Below are 21,001 nucleotides of genomic sequence, written 5' to 3'. Positions count from 1 at the left end.
GTTATGTACCATATCCATGGCACTTGGTTTGGTTCCTGCTACCATCCTATATAATAAAAGCCTAATATCCAGATTGACCGAATGGCAGAACGACCGGTTGCTATGAAGCGCACTGAGTACCAGAGGGCAGATGCTCAACACAAGAGCTGCCCTCTGGTGGTCAGTGCACTCCCACAGAGGGAGCGCCGCTCAGCCAGAAGCTGGGCTCATGGCTGGCGAGCGTGGCAGCGGTCGAGGGAGCCTCTCCCGCCTCAGAGGCAGCATTAAGGAGCAGTGAGCCGAGCAGTAAGGAGCAGTGAGCAGGCAGGCGGTAAGGAGTGAGAGGTCCCATACTGTAAGCGGATTTCCGCCTAAACCAGCAGGCAGACATCCCCCAAGGGATCCCAGACTGCAAAAGGGTGCAGGCCGGGCTGAGGGACCCTTCCCGCCCCCCCTTTCCCCCCGTGTGCACGAATTTTCATCACCGGGCCTCTAGTGGAGGTTATAAACCAGCGGGGAAAGGTGCCCCAGTTTGGGTGAAGATGACAAAGTACTGTCAGAACAAAGAGAACAATTAGAACTGAGGGGCTCTAGAGGTATGTAAAGGGAGAAGTATCATTTGATCTGGCCCCTAAAAGTGGTAAGAATTATCAGTATCAACTCATGTTTTTAGATATAGATAGATAGCTATAGAAATTAATAATATACATGTGTGCGTATGTCTTTTTACCAAACTCTTCACTAAGTTGTAGAAGTAATAATATATATCATGGTAGCAATGAACATATCTAGTGCCCTGATCTTGGTTTCTATATGCCATTCTCCATGAAAAGGAATCAAAGCTCCCTGTAGAAACTCAAGACTGAGGGTAGGAAAGTAAAGATGAGCATGTAGCAATTTGTAGTCAGAAAGTAAAGATGTATGAGGCTCTGAAGGAGACATGGAAGACTACCAGCCTGCAAAAGAGACTACTTTTGTTCTTGATGAAGTGTGCAACATTGTAAAAGAGATTATAGAAAGTGCCATCTGTGGCAATGCCTATCAGTACAGCACAGTGAATCAGTGGACCACAAATGTAGTAGAACAAATTTTTTAAAATGTATTTTTATTGATTCCAGAGAAAAAGGGAGAGAGAGAGAAAGATAGAAACATCAATGATGAGAGAGAATCATCGATCGGCTGTCTCCTCCACACCCCTCACTGGGGATTGAGCCTGCAACCTGGGCATGTGCCCTCGACTGGAATCGAACCTGGGAACCTTCAGTCTGTAGGCTGACGCTGTAGCCACAGAGTCAAACTGGTTAGGGCAAAAGTAGAACAAATTTTAAATCAACTCACCAAGCTGGGAAAACCATTTAAATACATTGAGACCTGTGTAATTAAGCAAAAGAATGGAGCAGGATTACACACAGCAAGTTCTTGCTTCTGGGACAGCTATACTGATGGGAGCTGCATCGTGTGATGGGAGAGCAAGACTGTCATCAGCACCTTTGGATTGTCCATCTGACCTCATCATCCACCCAAGCTCTTTCTCCTTTTGTCTCAACATTTCTTCTATCTTCTAACCACCAGCCATGAATTCAATGAACACCTTCCTCATTTTCTTTGTTTTTTTGTGCCACTCTCAAAATATAGAGAAAATAACACACAAATGACTACACTGTTCTGTAATCAGCACATGCTCAGTCAGAGGAATTCTTTACCTTACCTTAGGCAGTCAGAAGCCAGAGTTGTCTTAACTCTGAATATCTCTGTCCAAAGATGCTAAAAACTCACGTCTGCTAGTGTGAGAAAGGATAGTTGCATATTCTTAAATTATTGCACCAAAATTATGTATTAGTTTCAAAAGGAAAAACAGTAACTTTACAGTGGAAAGACCTGGCAGCCGAGTACTGCAGGAGAACCTTGTTAGGATGGACAGACCTACATTGCTTGCTGTCTGATACAATGCACATCACCTGCCAAAACCCGAGTCCAATCACAAGGAGACATCACAAATCCATCATTTTGGAAATTCCACACAATAACTGCCCTATAAGCTTAAAAAAATATCAAGGTCATGAAAAACGAAGAACAGAGAGAAAAACTATTACAGATTAAAGGAGATTAAAGAGACATGATGGCTAAAGGCAATGCACAATTCTAGACTGGATCCTGGGTCAGAAAGAAATGTTTTCTTTTGCTATAAAAGACATTTTTAGGACAATGGGCACATTTTGAATGAGATCTGTCAGTGAGAAAAAGGTACTTCTCAGTGTTAGCTCCCTGATTTTGACAATTTTGCTAGGTTATGTAAAAGAGTGTTATTTTTAGGAAATATGTACTGAAGTATTTTGGAGTAAATGGGCATCATTATTTCAACTTACTTTAAAAGAGTATAGGGAAAAAAGTGTGTCTTATGTGTAGATACAAATAAATACACAACGCCTACATAGTTATATATTGAGAAGGAGTTGAGGGGAGAATGATAAAGCAAATGTGATAAAATGCCTGGGTGAAGAGGCATTTTGTTTCTCTTAATGCTTCTAAAAGTCTGAAATTGTTTTAAAATAAAAAATTAATTGAAAAAGTGATTGAGTTTCACTGGGTGAACTAGATGTTGGGCAGGGAAGACATTCATGACAGAAGAACACTCTTAGGGGAATGTGAGCCAAGATCCAAAGTGGGAAAATACAAGGTCTTGGTGAATGGTAATTGTCCATTAGCGTAGATACAATTACATTGAGCCCAGCTGGCGTGGCTTAGTGGTTGATCATCCACCTGTGAACCAGGATGTCTCCGTTCAGTTCTGGTCACTGCATATGCCCAGGTTGCAGGCTCGATCCTCATTGGGGGGGCATGCAGGAGGCAGCCAATCAATGACTCTCTCTCATCATTGATGTTTCTCTCCCTCTCTGAAATCAATAAATACTTAAACACACACACACACACACAGAAGAAAACAGAATTAAAAATAGGGTGGGGGGAAAAGATAGGTAAATATCAAAAGCACAGTAGTTTTAATTTCAAAGCTAAAAGTATATCATATGACAGCAGTTACGTTAAAATTTTGAAATGTTATATTTTGTGGACAGGCACATGTTTCGTAAGTATAAAATAATGACTACAGAAGAATATGCCCAATTACTAATGATAGTTGCCTTTGGGGAGAGGGAAAGATTAGGGAGGAGAACAAGGAGGTAAAAAGCTTCATTTGTATTGTACTGTTTTTTTCCCTTAAAAAATTTAAAGGTCTGGATCAAATTATTGAATATTTGCCAAATTGTTGAGTGTGTTAGTATTTTTTGTATATTGAAAACATTTTATGGTTTAAAAAAAACTTTTTTAAAGAAATACCCTTTCTGAATGGGTGTGGTGCAGGGGTGTGCTGGTGGATAAAGTTGGAAAGTTGGTGAGCCCAGATCACAGAAAACCCATGGATGTCATTGAAGTATGGATTTTATCCCACTTATAATGGAACCTTTTCCAAGAAAACTGAGTGTTATTGCAAACTTAAAATCGACTGGGGCTATGAGCTTAAAAGATTCCTGTTAGTTAAATCAGTTGTAAGATAATTTCCAGAAAAAGTTAGAAGCATGACTTCGCTATAGATATAAAATTCTTTAATACACTTTGCGGTTTAATATAACTCATGAGGGAGTCAGGCAGTTATTATAACCGATTCAAAGAGAACCCAAAAGCCCTGACCTGGTGGCTCAGTTGGTTAGAACATCATTCTGATACACCAAGGTTTTGGGTTTGATCCTCATCAGGGCACATACAAGAATCAACGAATGAATGCATAAATAAGTGGAACAAAGTGATGTTTCTCTCTTTTTGTCTGTCTCTCTCTGTCTCCCTTCCTCCCTCTCCCTAAAATTAGTAAATAAAAATTAAGCCCTGGCCAGGTAGCTCAGTTGATTAGAGCATTGTCCTGATACCCCCAAGGTTGCAGGTTTGATCCCCAGTCAGGGCACATATACAAGTCAATCAATGAATTCATAAAAATTAGTGGAACAACAACAGATCAATGTTTCTCTTTCCCTCCCTCCCTCCTTCCTTTCCTTCCTCCCTTCCTTCTGCCCTCCCTCTTTCCTAACTTTCTTCTCTCTGGGAAAAAAAAAAAAAAATCCCTGGCTAGGTGGCTCAGTTAGAGCATCATCCTGTACACCAAAAGGTTGTGGGTTTATTACTGGTCAGGGCACATACCTAGGTTGGGGGTTGGATCCCCAGTCAGCATGTACGGGAGGCAACCGATCAATGTTTCTCTTTCACATCAATGTTTCTCTCTCCCCCTTCCTTCCTCTCTAAAAAATCAATAAACATACCCTCCAGTGAGGATTTAAAGTAAGAGAGAGAATCCCAAAACAGATACATTTATAGATTAGGAATGAATATGTAAATGAGGCAGAACTAGTTTTTTTCTCAATGATGGGAGGAAGACAACTGGATTTCTGTTGGTCAGGATTGAATTTTTACATCCATAAGAAATACTTTTCATTATTACTGCTTACCTACAATTTACCACATTGTAAAATAGCTAGAAGACTAAGATAGAATCAGATAACCCAGAAGGGAGTGCTATATGTAGACAATACATAGTCTTCCACTGAAGCACAAATTTTTCTCTACAATGCATAAACTTTTTATAATTTAAATTGATTTTAGGGTTCTCGTAGCAGGGTTTTTAAAAATTGAATAATTTGAAGATTTAGGGAATCAATCACTTCTTTTAAAATGTAATACACAAATTTAAGGCAGTCCTTATATATTAAGTTTAATGGGGTAGGAAAATTGAATTTTGTTGTCTTTGAAGAGTGAATCTCTTCAGATTGTAAATTTTGTGTAACTATGCCATTTGTTGAAATTATTGCTAATGTAGGTAAGTGTTTTTGTGAATAGAGCTCCTCGAAATCCAAGTCAGCAAATTCAGGGGTTTATAAGGAAATTATTGGCTTAGCATAAATGGTAATTTCTTTTAATGGGGAAAGGCAAATGGAAAATTAAGGACTCAAGGCTGTTACTCATTTTGAAAGCCTCTCGCTAGAGTTTAATTTTACGTATCTAAGCTGAAAGAGTAAAACAGAAGATATAGTAGCAGGCTGTCAAATAACTAAAAGATGCTGCTAACTAGTCTAGAGGTCATGTTCATCAGTAGCAAAAAAAAAAGTTTGACCTGCCCTTGATCTCTCTGGTCTTTCTCACTAGCCTACTGCTTAAAGCTACTTTCTAGTTATATATTTCCATTTTTTAAAACTTACATTGTTTGGCCTGTTTCTCAGATTCTTGTCACAGTTTTCTCTCTGTCATAATTGGGTTAGATCTTGGAGATGAATATAAGCCAACTAGAGGCCCAATGCATGAAATTCGTGCAAGAGTAGGCCTTCCTTTCCCTGGCTGCCGGCACTGGCTTCCCTCTGACACCCGGGTCCCAGGCTTCGTCCAGAAGGACTAGGACATGAGGTCTAATTAGCATATTATGCTTTTACTATTATAGATGACTTTTCAGCCCTTTTCATCTGAGGGTGCACATAAACTACTAAAATCCTGTGGCACACCAAAAATACTGTTTTTGCCGATCTGACCAAAACAATTAAGTATAATTTTGATTAATTCACACCAGATGGCTATTGTGTTGACTGTTGTATTTTTAAATTTGATAGTCTGGGGGAAAAGAGGTCAATGCCCCTGATTAAATAGTCAGGTATTGCTGTTTTAAAAATTATTGTAGCACATCAGTGTGCCTCATGCAGTATGCGCAGCACACTGGTTGAAAATCACTGGTATAAGCCATTTGATTTATTTTGCAATGTGTAGTTTAGCTATTTTTAGACATGTTTTAACTTTTTCCCCTCTATGGAAGAACTTATTACTGGATTTTTCAATATTTGAAGCTGCCCAGTAGATGGCAGCATATATTAAGGGATACCTGTGACTTTGTTGAGTATCTGTTAATATATTTGTGTTCTGTCTCCTGCAGGCTCCATTTCACATCTCTCATTCCCCTTTTCCGTACTTTATTTTTGTGTGTTCCTTTCATAGTGACATAGGCTTGAGGCAAAGCATTTAATCGCATTTAAGTTCCTTCACAACAGTAGTTCTATTTACTTCCTGGCTGAAATGACACTTAGAATGTTTTGGTTTCTTACTTATATAAGATACGGATTTTCAAATCAACCAAAAAAGAAAGAACACTTTAATTTCACCAAGATTCTGTTCTTGAGGTTCGTTTATATTAAAACTTGTCAGGAAATAGTAGTGTTTAAATATAGTTTTATCACATAATTTATTCTCATTCTCATGAAACCTTTTATGGGATTTATCCAAGAATCTGTTCCTGCAAATGAAAAGGCGTCTGGACCTTTAAATGTCAGGAGTTATTTCTGAGAATTGGACTATATGTGCAGGTGATACTCCGTCTATCTCCTTTCACTTAATAAATACTGGTTTTATGTAGGTGTTAAAGAACCATTCATTTCCTTCCTCAAATCCCCAGGTGCCTTGTGACATCTGTCTCTTTAGTTTATGGGTTTTATTTGTTTTGGAAAGTGACATTTGGGCACGTTTCCCCTTTTTGGCAAATGTTATTTGATCATGGATTCTGTTTAACTGAGTTCAGAATTCTGATAGTGATTTGTATTCTGAATTACTTTTTAACACCCTAAATAGTTTACCTTGAGATTTTGATCATGTTTTATATATTTATTGTGATGATATTGACTTGCCCAAATAATTTATTTTTCTCTTTAGGCACCGGAATTTCCTGAGTTCACAACGACAGTCCAAGAAGCTATCAATTCCCTTGGGGGCAGTGTATTTCCTAAGCTTAACTGGAGTGCTCCAAGGGTAGGCCACATCAGTAAATCTCTCATTGTTTGAGTATTCTTTGCCTTGCTGTTCATTTCACTTTATGTCCCCACAGAAGGGCTCATTACATTCCTAAGTCTAGGGAAAATGCCATGGAATTTATTTTTATTTTCCCTTGTTATTTTATTTTCCTGATTTTGTAGTACACTTTCCTGGCTCTGTAAAGTACTGTACATTTTGCCAAAAGACAGTTTCAATCTCTTGTGCTGCTGATCATGCTAGAAATATGAGGAAATCTATGTTATGTCCTTTTCAAAACTTCAGCTATTCAGTTTAACAAAGATTTTTCTCCATTGAAAAGGAATAAAATTTAAATGTCATAGGATCTAGAAATAGAGCAGTTTGAAAAATCAACTGATACCTTCTTACGTTGTTTTATTATTTTAACATTTCATCAACAAGATTTTTTTTAATTTAAGGTCTGTGGAAAAATTTACTATTTTTTCTAATCCAATAGAAAAAAAATTTTATGACAGCAAAGGTCATTGAAAGAAATCAGACTTCTTTGCATTTTCAGAAATCATCTCATGCTTATCTTTCTTTGTTCTAAAATGAATAAGATTTATTTAATCTAATGTTTATTTTCACTTATTAAAGTTAATAATATATATACATTGTTTAAATTTTCAAAAGCCCTGGATGCTTTCTTCAAAAATCAGCAGGTCCTGACATGCTTTGCTTCACCATTTCCTATTCATCAGAGGCTTTCAAATATTTTAGTATATTCTTTTGTTATTTTCTCCTACTTCTTTATTCTTCAATGTTATGTATTTATTATTGACTTCCTACTCTAGAACAGAAAGATTATACTTTTATTTCCTATTCTATTCTCATCATTGCAATATAATACTTTTGATCAGATTAGTGTTTAGTGTTTCTAATATTATGATTATGCAAGCACTATGTACACACCTAATATATACTATATTATAGTTACTTATATGTTCTTATTCAACATTTTGTTTTTCCTGGAATTAATAATTGTCTTGTTTATTTAGTTGCATGGTTTTCAGTAAACAATACACTATTGTTTTAGTGGAGTCAAATCTCTGTGCTCAATATACATCTTTAATCACAAGTTCTTCATCTTTTTCAATGGGAAAAATTTAAAAGAAGTTATTGAAACTCATTTTTACTTTATATATGAGCAATAATTTGAATCATTCCTAACTACTGAACTAGGTTGAGGCTTTCCACTTAAGTTGGATAAATTATTTGTGGTTTTAAGTTATTCATTTGTTCTTTTCTTATTTATTGAGTGCATACTTTGTACCAGTGTTTTCCCATATTGTAAATAATTAAATAGATTTTTAAAAAATTATTAGTTTTCTCAAAATTATTTTATTGTCTTGTGTCTGATCTATCTATGGGAGAAGTATGTTTTTTAAATGACAATTATTTTGTCATTTTTAGGCATGTTTCACTAACTTTTGTGCCCATTGTGCCTGATATTCTTACTTTTTTTGTTTTGTTTATATGTATGATTCATCATTTAAAATTGTGATGGTTCAGAATATCTGATCACTTCCACTCTCCCATATTTGATAGACTTGGGTCTTAAGTGCTCTAGTTATCAAACTTCAGGTGTTCTAGCTCTCTCTCCAGAAACAGGGAGAAGGAAAAGGATCTCCTTTTTCTTAGAGAGTAGTTGGTCAGGCTCTTTATTTACACCTCTGTCTTCTAGCCCAAGAGTTAGCATTTCTGATACCTTTTTGCCCCCTTCTTTCATCATTAGCCAGAAAAACCTAGGGAAGTGCTTGGGCCTAAGTTAAAAGGGTGAGGGCTTTAACATCTGTGTTTATAACTGAGTGTCAACATGCAGTGGTGATGCTATTCATTGTTTAGAAGTGTAATTGACATTTGACAGTATAGCTAAAATTCTTACCTGGCTTTTTTCTTTAAGCCCTTGTAGAAGTAAGCATTATTAACTTGGTATATAGGCCTGCGTTTCATTCATAGTAACTAACTTGGAAAAATACTAAGTTGCATGTGTTTTATTATTTAGGATGCATACTGGATAGCAATGAATAGTTCTCTGAAATGTAAAACCCTCAGCGACATCTTTCTACTGTTCAAGAGTTCTGATTTCATCACTCGTGACTTCACTCAACCGTAAGTATGTTTCTTGTTCTCCATGTCAGTAATTTCCTTACTTCTGAGAGTTTTTCTGCAAATGAAATTTCATTAGACCTAGATCTATTGTAAACAACAGTTCCATGTAACAAGTCTATTTCGTATTCTCAAATGACCTCTTAAAGCAAACCTTTCTTTTTCCTTTATAGAAATTGTTATACAATGAATATTCCTAAATGGGCTTTCTATATATCTGCCCATTAAATGTTTTGGTACTTTTGTTCTTATTATAAAACTAGTATATAGATGTCTAACTGCTATGCTTTACATCTGAAATTAATATAAAATAATACTGAATGTCAACTGTAATTTAAAAAATGTAAAAAATACCCACCCCAGTGTATGCATATCATAAAAAAACAAAATCAGGAAATGTAAAAGCATCCATGATCTCACCACAGTTAGTCTGATATACTTAAAAAATTTTATCTATCCATATATATGTGTATATACCTGTCTTTAACTGTATTCTAATGTTTTATAACGAAAATGGGGTCATATATTTCATATTGTTTAGTAGACTGCTTTTGCACTTGTAGTGTATAACATTTGTATTATATGTTATTAAATACTTAAATGCATCATTATTCTAAATTACCTTACTAATATCCCTCTGGATAGTGATAGCATAATTTGTTTGACCAGTCTTCTATCCTTATATACAACTCTGCAGTGAATATATAAATCTTTGTGTACTTTTCTAATTTTTCTCTAGGATAAAGGAAAATTTCTAGAAGTGTTATTGCTGTTTTTCTTCCTTTGCCGTTTACTCTATTGCTAAAGAACTTGAGTCTGCTCATGTCATGGTAGGCAGACAGCACAACTGTACTGTTGAGCTGTGGGTGATCTCTTTATGCTTCTTTTGTTTTGTCATCAAATAGTAGTTATCCTTCTAGATTTCTCATCCTACCCCATCTTAAACCAGTTATCTCAACTAATCTTTAAACTGACCTCTAAAGTAAAGCATAGCACAAAATTTAGAAACTTAAGCAGCTGAAAATATTGTAGATGCATGTCATTTCTTCTTCATCCATGCAATTTAGTTTTTCCTGCCCATTCATTTATTTTAGCTTCAAATTCTTTTTTGAAGAGGAGCCTGGAAGGAAAAAAATAAATTTACTACATGTCAGTTGTGCATCAATTCTTTTGCATCTGAGTTTGCAGCTTGAGCATATGGATTTAGTATTCATTAAAGAAAATGAAGTTAAGTAATAATATTGGTATTAGGTGTATGGTAGCCCTTGTTTTAGTAATAATGCAGTAAAATTTTTATTCTAGGAGATACCCTCTGATTAGAGGAAGTCGTGACTATCTTTTTTCTGATATAAAGCCTTTTGACATCTAATGCTTTAAGTAAAGAGGTCTTGAAATATTTTACATTAAAAATACTCTATATTTATTAATTCATCAGGTCTGGATTTTTGTGTACCTTTAATATTAGTTGTAGTGAGAGTATGAGGAAATCTTTTTCTTTCCAAAAATAATTGTAAATCACTTTTAATTCTCTGTGACTGTTGGTTTTCTAAATCATCTTTCCAGTTAATGATCTGCCTCTTCTTAGCCCATCTCTCCCTTTGTCTTACATGAATTTAACTATGATCCAGTGGAAATATGAGTCAGTTGTTTTGCATTTTGTACCTTTTGACTTTTGCATGGGAAAGAAGTTAAGTCATCAGTTGAATTTGAAGCCTTGAATTAAGAATGTTTACCCACAGAATACCATCCTTCTCTTCATATAAATAATTGGGAGTTGGCAGGATCTAACGCCAAGCACTCAGCTTTCAGCCCTGTAGCACTATTATGTCATCCTTTTCTGGAAATGTTTGTCAGTAGTCCGTTGCAGAACAATTAGTAAGTCTAATCCTATATAATAAAAGGATAATATGCAAATTGTCCCCTTGACTGGGAGTTCAACCAGGGGGCAGGGCCAGCTGGCCAACTGCCTGTAGCCCCTCCCCCTGGCTGCCCCCAACCCTGATGGCCCCCCCACCCCGATTGGGGGTGGGGCCAGCTGGCCAACAACCCATAACCCCTCCCCCCAGCCAGCTCAGCCCAATTTGTCAGGGTTGGACCCGCTGGACCCCACCCGTGCACAAATTCATGCACCAGGCCTCTAGTTATAACATAAAGAGCCTTATTGATAGGATCTTTAATGAAATATGAACTTTTGTCACAGAGTTCTTTTAGGACCCCTTAAAGATTAGATTAAGAGTATAATTTTTTAAATTGGATAGGACAATGTCAGTGACATAATCATTTCTTTGATCAGTTAGAAAATTGAAGCCTAAATCTATCAGTAATTTATTCCCACAAGCTAGTTAGTAGAAACAAAACAATATAATTTCAACAACATCATTCTAAATGTTCTCTGTACTTTCACTTAATAAAGTTATGATTTCTCCTTATCAAAATGCTTCAAATTAAAATACAACAGAATAGAATAAAATATTATAATATATAGTTATATAGGTATGTATAAAATTGTGTGATATTATGAAAGTGAGATTATGTTGTTTATACTATTTTGGGACTTGCCTTGAAAAAAACCCACAAAGATATTATCATCAGGATTGCAAGTTAACAGAAGGCCAACTAAAAATAATTTACACATACAGGGTTTTTAAAAAGATATTATTTAACAAGAAGTCTGCTGATTGCATTTTTCTTTTTTTTAAAATATATTTTAATTTTTTACAGAGAGGAAGGGAGAGGGATAGAGAGTTAGAATCATTGATGAGAGGGAAACATCGATCAGCTGCCTCCTGCATACCTCCTACTGGGGATGTGCCCGCAACCCCGGTACATGCCCCTGACCGGAATCGAATCTGGGACCCTTCAGTCTTCAGGCCAATGCTCTATCCACTGAGCCAAACCGTTAGGGCTGATTGCATTTTTCTAGGTTAATCTGCAGCTTGTCATGGTTACCAGAGACCCAGACTCCTTCAGTCTTTCCCTGCTGTAATCCTTGGCTGTTGGCTTGGTATTTGGGTTTCTCACCTAATGGTTACAGGATTGCTGCTACAGTTCCAGGTATCACATAAAGACATGACAGTACCTGAATAAAAAAATATGGCATATTTCCTCTCCTTTATATGTGAGCAAGTAAAGCATTCTGGAAGCTTCCCAGGAGTCTTCCTGTCAAGCTCATTCTTTGCACAGTTACCCAGCCTAATCCAGTAGCTGGCAGAGGGAACAGAAATGCTGTGATTGGTTTAGACCAGGGGCTCTCAAACTTTAGCAGGCATCAGAATCATCTGAGGAGTTTGATAAAACACAGATTGCTGGTCCCCACCCCCAGAGTTCCTGGTTTAGTAGAATGAGAGTGGTGCCCAAGAGTGTAATTTCCAACCTTTCCCAGTTGATCCTGATGCTGCTGTTCAGGCCCTCGCCATGAGGACTCTTAAAGATTAGTCAACACGTGTACCCCTGGGGTCCCAGAGGGGATATCAGACCTCAAGTGCTTCCTGATAGGAACAGTCACAATTCCGTTGGCAAGGATGAAGGTTGGGAATAAAGAGTAGACCTTTAGTTTTGTCTACCACCATTGTAATTTGATATAGAATATTAAGTACACCTATTTTTCCTGTTCCTCAAATGGTTATCATAACCAAGAAGCTTTAAAAAGTGGAAGTTAAAATAGGACACATTTAAAATAATCTGCCTGCATTGTACTTGCTGAGTGTATTACTTGCCCAGATATAAACATTCTATGTGATTAGACTTGCTGAGTCATAAGGCTTCTTTCATTAATTATTTTATTGATTAAATATCACTTCAGTCAGCCAATCTAGAAAAAGATATCTGATACTTACTTGGGCTAAGTGAAAAATTAATCCATTATTTTTTTTTTTCTCTGGGGGGGCTTGTGACTAAGGAGATTTAACTAGAGGTCAGGACATTTCACTTGTCTTAGTAATTTATACTCAGCTATTTCAACATAATTTTTTTCTCAAGAATATCACAAAACTGGTTATTAATTCTAAAATTCAGCAGCAAACAGTTTCAGGAGTAAAATTTGGTGCATAAGTGGGACCTAACAGAACCTTTACCTAATGATTTTTAAGGACCACTTATTTAAATGACAGTTTTCCGCTTTAGGTTGTTTTTGAAGAAAAATTCTATGAAAATTAGTATGAACACACCTAATCACCCTTAATTCATTGTCATTTTACTTTTATCTTTCCTTTTCTGCCACCAGTGAAATCTTATTTTGGTCTGGTGAGCAATACTATACCAACAGAATTTTGATGTTTAATTTCCCCTTTGCTCTGTATTTATTTTTCTGCCCAAGATTTAAAATATTTTTCTTTTTTTTAATTAATCTTTATTGTTGAGATTATTACAGATGTCCCTCTTTTTTCCCCCATAGCTCCCCTCCACCTGCTTTCCACCCCACCCCAGGCCCTCACCACCCTATTGTCTGTGTCCATAGGTAATACATAAATGCATATAAGATCTTTGTCTAATCTCTTCCTGCACCCTCCTACCCACCCCCTTCCCTCTGAGAATTGTCTGTCTGTTCCATTTTTGTGCCCCTGCTTCTATTCCATTCACCAGTTTATTCTGTTCATCAGATTTTTTATTTACTTGATTTTTAGATTTAATTGTTGATAGATATGTATTTGTTGTCACTTTGTGATTCATATTTTTTTATCTTTACTTTTTTCTTCTTCCTATTCTTAAAGAATACCCTTCAGCATTTCATATAATAATGGTTTGGCGGTGATGAACTCCTTTAGCTTTTTCTTATCTGTGAAGCTCTTTATCTGACCTTCAATTATAAATGATAGCTTTGCCAAAACCGGTTTGGCTCAGTGGATAGAGCGTTGGCCTGCGGACTGAAGGGTCCCGGGTTCGATTCCGGTCAAGGGCATGTACCTTGGTTGCGGGCACATCTCCAGTAGGAGGTGTGCAGGAGGCAGCTGATCGATGTTTCTCTCTCATCGATGTTTCTAACTCTCTATCCCTCTCCCTTCCTCTCTGTAAAATATCAATAAAATATATATTAAAAAAAAAATGATAGCTTTGCTGGGTAGAGTAATCTTGGTTGTAGGTTCTTGCTATTCATCATTTTGAATATTTCTTGCCACTCCCTTCTGTCCTGCATAGTTTCTGTTTAGAAATCAGCTGACAGTAGTATGGGCACTCCCTTGTAGGTAACTAACTGCTTTTCTTTGCTGCTTTTAAGATTCTCTCTTTGTCTTTTGCCCTTGGCATTTTACTTATGATGTGTCTTGGTGTGGTCCTCTTTGGATTCCTCTTACTTGGGGTTCTCTGTGCTTCCTGGACTTGTAAGTCTATTTCTTTCACCAGATAGGGGAAGTTTTCTATCATTATTTCTTCAAATAGGTTTTTAATATCTTGCTCTCTCCTTCTGGCACCCCCTAATTCGGATATTGGTACGTTTGAAGTTGTCCCAGAGGCTCCTTACACTATCTTCATATTTTTGGATTCTTTTTTTTTTTTTGCTCTTCTGGTTGGGTTTTTTTTGCTTCCTTGTATTTCAAATCATTGATTTGATTCTTGGGGTCCTCTAGTCTACTATTGAATCCCTGTATATTATTCTTTATTTCAGTCAGTGTATGCTTAATTTCTGACTGGTCCATTTCCTTTTTTTTTTTTGACATTCTCACTAAGATCCTTGAAAGTCTCACTAAGTTCCTTGGAGGTTTCTAGAAGATTCTTGAGTAACCTTATAACTGTGATTTTGAACTGTATATCCAGTAGTTTGCTTTCTTTCATTTTTTTCCTTTGTGACATGTTTCTTTGTCTCCGCATTTTGGCTGCTTCCCTGTGTTTGTTTCTATGTACTGGGTAGCTGTTAAGTCTCCTTGAGTTGATAGAGTGGCCTTGTGTAGTAGGTGTCCTATAGGGCCCAGTGGCTCAGCCTCCCCAATAACCTGAAGTGGACACTCTTGTGCACCCCTTTGTGGGCTGTGTGCACAGTTTTGTTGTAGTTGAGCCTTGATTGCTGTTTGTGTCACTGGGAGGAATTGACCTCCAAGCCAATTGGCTGTGGGGACCAGCTGTGACTACAGTGGGAGAGCAGTTGTGCAGGACTTGCTTCAGTGGGGCTTTGGTGCTCCCTGAGTGTGCCCTTTGAGTGTGTCACTTATGGATGCAAAGACTTGTAATCTGGTATGATCTCACACTGACCACTGGGTACACTAGCTCTTAGGTATCCAAGGAGGTACAAAGTCAGCCACTGACTAGGGCCACCCAGCAGGAGCTACAGAGAGATCTGCAGATTCCTCCTCTTTGTATCAGGTTTGGAAGTGCCCAGATGAGGCCCAACTGTGGAGCAAGGCAGGCTGGTACTGGTGCCGGGCCTTGGACCTTTTATTGATAGGTTTGGGGCTCCCTGACCCAGCTGCAGCTTGTTTGACAAGTTTTTAGCCTGAGAAAGGACAGACCATTCATATGCAAAAGCTGCTGCGCAGCTTGGGTGGGGTTTTAAATTGGGTGTGTGGGGTGGTGTCTCAGGGAATCACCAGGGCTGCCAGTCATCCCTGCACTGGGGAGGTCCCAGCAGGGGAACAATGACTGCTGCCAGCATCTCTGTCTGGAAGAAAACCGCCCCTGAGTTCCTTCCCCGATGCCAGACAGTCCAATTTCTCCCTGTATGTGTTTGGGTTCCCCAGAGCCTTGCCTGGCACTGGAGCTCAGAGGAAGTGGGAGCTTGTAAATTGAGTTCATGGTGCCTGCCTTTTAAGAGGAGCAGCTGGGTCTGCAGCAGCCTGTGTGTCACTCAGCCCCAATCTGCACTGGTTTTTACAGTCTGTAGTTCTTACTGCCCGAAGCTACTTCTTTCCCCAGTTCTGGACCCCTGGGCTGGGCATCTGGTGTGGGGCTGGGACCCCCTTGCTCCTCTGGGAGGCCACTGCAGAGGCGATATTTCTCCTGATTAAAAAAGTGGCACACCTGGGTGCCAGACCAGCCCGTTTCACGCCTCCACACCTCCTACCAGTCTCAATGTGTTTTCTTCTTTACTTCTCTAAATAGTGGCCCAGTGCACGAAATTCGTGCTGGGGGGGGGGGGGGAGGGTGTCCCTCAGCTCAGCCTGCACCCTCTCCAATCTGGGACCCCTCGGGGGATGTCCGACTGCCAGTTTAGGTCTGATCCCACAACGTCCCTCTCGCAATCCAGGACTGCTGGCTCCTAACCGCTCACCTGCCTGCCTGTCTGATCGCCTGCCTGCCTGATCGCCCCTAACCACTCTGCCTACTGGCTTGCTCACCCCCAACTGCCCCCCCCAGCAGCCTTCTCGCCCCCAACTGCCCCCCCTTGCCGGCCTGATTGCCCCCAACTGTTTGCTCCTCCTCTCCTCCCCCCCCCCCCCCCCCCCGCCTGCCTGCCCACCCTGCCAGGGCTCTGGGATCAATGGCAGAGCAGAGGCAGGTGTTTCCTACCTGGCCTGGGCTCCGCCATTAATCCCCGCCCACAGGGAGGCCTTCCCCGCCCTGTGATCAATCGCTACCCACAGGGAGGCCCTACCTGCCCTGCCCACCCTGCCAGGGCTCTGTGATCAATGCTGCACAGTGGGAGGCCCTGCCCACCCAGCTGGGGCTCTGCAATGGGCCCTCCCAGCCTTGGCGGCTTGCCTCAGCCCTCCCGGCCATGGCTTTGTCTGGAGGTCCGGAAGGTCGTCCAGAAGGTCTCCTGGTCTAATTAGCATATTACCCTTTTATTAGTATAGATTGTAGTACTTCCATTAGCCAGCTTTCCAGCAGTTCTGGATGATAATTCTGTATTTTAGTTGTAATTTTGATGTGGTTGTGGGAGGCAGCGAGTACAGGCGTTTACCTATGCTGCCATCTTGGTTCTCCTAAAATATTTTTCTTATACGTAGGAGTTATTTACTGTGGGGTATAATGCTGTAACCTTTCAATGTTTTAGAAAAGTTTATCAGTGAGGACTGTGCCCTAGTAAACATCTAGGGTATTACTTTATTATTCATGATTTTGTTTTCTGCCACTTTATAAATAAAGCTTTAAGGAGGATGTTTTCTCATTACTTATAAAAATGATGAAATTGTGAGCTCAGTCAGTGGATTCAGGAAATTCCTAAGTTTTCTAGAGTAAATTCACACAGATATTATTCTCAGCGTATACTAATACTGTGACTTTCCTCCCCTACTCCTGCCTACCACATTGGCTCACGGTAGAGCTAGAACTCACACCATTTGAGTAATTAATATTGTAAATCAGTGCTCTGATCTTAGGTCTTACCCCAATAAATGGGATTCATCTTCAACTTAAACATTTTCTACTAGAGTCCTGTGGGAACCCTTTCACGTCCCACGTGGTTCAGGGTTCCAGTTCAGGGTTTGGGTTCTGGAGAAGGCTGCACACAAATGAAAAGAGACTAGAAAAATATTAATTTGGGAAATGGGGGCCAGGCAGAAGCCCAGCTCTAGTGGGAGGACTATGCTTTACTTTGGCCTTGCCATCCCTTTTATTCAGGTTTGGGATACACCCATTGCCCTTAGGCAAGCAATTCTATAATGGCAGATTATCTTATCAGTAAGGATTTACATGATTATTTGGTGGGGAAGTTGCTTCAGCTACCATTGTCTCAATTAGATAGGGAGTGGTTTGCTCTGACCTTTCAGAGCTTCAAGGTTGACCAGCCTTTCGGGTTCCTTGTCCACACCTTTCTAATTAGTGAGACAATGATCGGTTTCCTTGATTTAAAGATTTTTTTTTAAACCTGGAATATTAGGACTATTAAATTTATATAAGGATTATAAAAGTTCAAGTGTTGTTAGTACTCTTAATTATCTCACTCAATTTTGCTTGTTCAACTTACTTTTTCACAATGTAAATGGGATATAAATATCAACATACAACATTCCTTCCATATTTTGACTGAGCTCTTGAAAATATTGTTGACCTTTACATTCAGTTTTTACTATATGGCTCTCCACTTTGCTCTCCTTTTAGAAATGATAACTTGGCCATCTGGTTAATCATCTTAGTAAGAGAAAGCCTTGTCCAGTAACCTCACAATGCCACATACATTCTCACTGCTACCTTGAAACTAGTCAAGTTTTAAAAATAACATTAAATGCTAAACCAATCAGCACTTTCTGTTATATGATAATAGAAAGCAACTATGTATTGAAATGTGTATCTTTTAAAGTAGCAGTAAGAGGATTAACTAAGGGTTGAAATCATAATTTGTGGCAATATAGAAACATGAAAAATTTAGATAATGGAGCATTTGAGATCTTGCTTCCTGATATTGTCCTCATTTTGGTTCAAATAAATGCTTCAAATAAAATTTTAAAAATATTAGGTAATGAAGATCTATGTTCCTTTTGGTTTTCCTATAGTGTTTTTTTTTAAATAAATCTTTATTCAGATTATTACAATTATTTCTCCTTTTTCCCCACATAGCTCCCCTCCACCCATTTCCCACCCCACCTTCTGCCCTTACCTCCCCTCCACTGTCCTCATCCATAGGTGTATGATTTTTGTCCAGTCTCTTCCCGTACCCCCCCACACCCCTTTCCCCCTGAGAATTGTCAGTCCACTCCCTTTCTATGCCCCTGATTCTATTATATTCACCAGATTATTCTGTTCCTTAGGTTTTTAATTCACTTGATTATTAGGTTCGCTTGTTGATAGATATGTATTTGTTGTTCATAATTTTTCTCTTTACTTTTTTCTTCTTCCTCTTCTTTAAGAATACCTTTCAGCATTTCATATAATACTGGTTTGGTGGTGATGAACTCCTTCAGCTTTTTCTTATGTGTGAAGCTCTTTATCTGCCCTTCAATTCTGAATGATAGCTTTGCTGGGTAGAGTAATCTTGGTTGTAGGTTCTTGCTATTCATCACATTGAAAATTTCTTGCCACTCCCGTCTGGCCTGCATAGTTTCTGTTGAGAAGTCAGCTGACAGTCGTATGGGTGCTCCCTTGTAGGTAATTAACTGTTTTTCTCTTGCTGCTTTTAATATTCTCTCTTTGTCTTTTGCTCTTGGCATTTTAATGATGATGTGTCTTGGTGTGGTCCTCTTTGGATTCCTTTTGTTTGGGGTTCTGTGGGCTTCCTGGACTTGTAAGTCTATTTCTTTCACCAGGTGGGGGAGGTTTTCGGTCATTATTTCTTCAAATAGGTTTTCAGTATCTTGCTCTCTCTCTTCTTCTGGCACCCCCATAATTCTGATGTTGGTACGCTTGAAGTTGTCCCAGAGTCTTCTTACATTATCTTCAACTTTTTGGATTTTTTTTTTTGCTTTTTGCTTTTTCGGTTGAGTGTTTTTTGCTTCTTTGTATTTCAATTCTTTGACTTGATTCTTGTGTTCCTCTAGTCTGTTTTTGGGTCTCTGTATAATATTTTTTATTTCAGTCAGTGTATGTTTAATTTCTAGTTGGTCCTTTTTCATATCTTCGAGGGTCTCGTTATATTTATCGGCCTTTTCTAGGATATTCTTAAAAAGCCTTATAACCTTGGTTTTGAATTCTATATCCAGTCGTTTGTTTTCCTCCATTTCTTTCGTTTGTGATCTGATTCTTTGATGCCGCATTTTCACTGCTTCCCTGAGTTGGTAAGGTAGATATTTGTGCTAGGTTTCCAATATGGCCCAGTGGGTCTGCCTCCCCAGTTAACCTGAGGTGGACACTCTTGGTGCACCCCTTTGTGGACTGTGTGTACAGCCTTGTTGTAATTAAGTCTTTATTGTTGTTGGTATCACTGGGAAGAATTGACCTCCGGGCCAGTTGGCTGTAAGGATCAGCTGTGTCTATGCTGGGAGAAGTTCGGTGCTGGAGACAGCCTTATAGGATTAGGCTTGCCAAATTGCAATAGCCTCTGTGCTCAGCTTGGATGGGGTAGAGTCTCAGTCTTGGCTTCCTGTCAGCCTTGCCCTTGTGCGCATGTGTGCTTTCAGTCCTCCGCCTTCCCCGGCTCCCGAGTCTCCGCCCGAGAGTCCAGACTCCCCCCACAAGAGCGTGGGTCCCCAGGGGCTCGCCTGGAACTGGGGCTCAGTGCAGTCAGGATCCTCTGACTCCCTTCCACTAGGGAAAGCCTGTGGCAACCTCCGCAGCCTTTGTGCGCACTGGCCCGCGCGCGCCTTCAGACTTCTGCCTTTCCCAGCTCGAGTCTCCACCCGAGAGTCCAGACTCCCCCCGTAAGAGCGTGGGTCCCCAGGGGTTCGCCTGGAACTGGGGTTCAGTGCAGTCAGAACTGGGGTTCAGTGCGGTCGGAGGCTTCCTTCCCCCTTCCGCCAGAGAAAGTCAGCCAGGCTCTCAGCCGCCCTTCCTCTCTGCACGCACAAAGCCCCTTTGCCGTACCTCCAATTCTCTGTGAGCTTTTCTCTTTCCTTCTAGTTGTAGAATTTCCACTCAGCCAGCTTTCCTGTGGTTCTGGATGGTGTCCGTTCTGTCTTTTAGTTGTAGTTTTGAAATTGTTGTGCGAGGCAGCAGTTTAGGTGTTTACCTATGCCGCCATCTTGGTTTCCCCTCCTCCTATAGTGTTTTTAAAATAGGTAGATAGAAAGCCTTAATTTACCTTGTTCTTTATAGAATACTGTTTTAATAATATCCTCTATTACCAGATTTACAAAAATATGGCTCCCATATGATTAAAATCACATTTCAGAAGTGAAAGTGGTAGTAGTTCTGTTACTACATTAACCATTGAGATAATGTGATGTTATTTTGTTTATTCGAGTTCCTTTGTCATTTGTCTCCTTTCATCTCTCTTATTTATTTTAGATACATTTAAATTAAAAAAAGAAAGGCAATCAGTTTTATCATGATCATGACTATTGGTTATTGGAAGCTAAAATATTAACTTTAAAAGTGAACTTGAATTGGCTTTTTAGAAGAGCAACACATATGTACTTTATACTTTTTTGTATTTTTAAATTTTTTTTTTCCATCAATTTTTTCCATCCCTTCACTCTCATCGTATGTGAGTCTTTTATTCTGAGGTGGGTCTCTTGTCGACAGCATTTATTTAGTTCATATTTTTGTATCCATTCAGCTAGCCTATGTCTTTTGATTGGAGAATTTAATTTATTTACATTTAAGGTTA

At 39.0% G+C, this 21,001-nt stretch overlaps 2 protein-coding genes across 3 annotated transcripts in view; both read left to right on the top strand.

The window, feature by feature from the left end:
- CDC123 (cell division cycle 123) overlaps positions 1-21,001 on the top strand; it is an 83,018-nt gene that overhangs the window by 28,968 nt on the left and 33,049 nt on the right. For both annotated transcript variants that reach the window (XM_080659956.1, XM_080659955.1), the window contains 2 exons: positions 6,709-6,804; positions 8,831-8,937. In XM_080659956.1, the coding sequence (XP_080516082.1) occupies positions 6,709-6,804; positions 8,831-8,937 (203 nt within the window). The remainder of the gene's footprint in view (positions 1-6,708; positions 6,805-8,830; positions 8,938-21,001) is intronic.
- Positions 920-1,441, top strand: LOC308248549 (dynein light chain Tctex-type 1-like; the record flags this gene model as incomplete). The annotated part of the gene is made up of 2 exons (XM_080668663.1): positions 920-1,057; positions 1,292-1,441. 2 exons carry the CDS (start codon positions 920-922, stop codon positions 1,439-1,441), a joined length of 288 nt encoding a protein of 95 aa, XP_080524789.1.

This window comes from Plecotus auritus (assembly GCF_963455305.1).
Source record: "Plecotus auritus genome assembly, chromosome: 1".
Taxonomy (NCBI): Eukaryota; Metazoa; Chordata; class Mammalia; order Chiroptera; family Vespertilionidae; genus Plecotus; species Plecotus auritus.
This window is presented reverse-complemented; position numbering and strand designations above follow the sequence as displayed.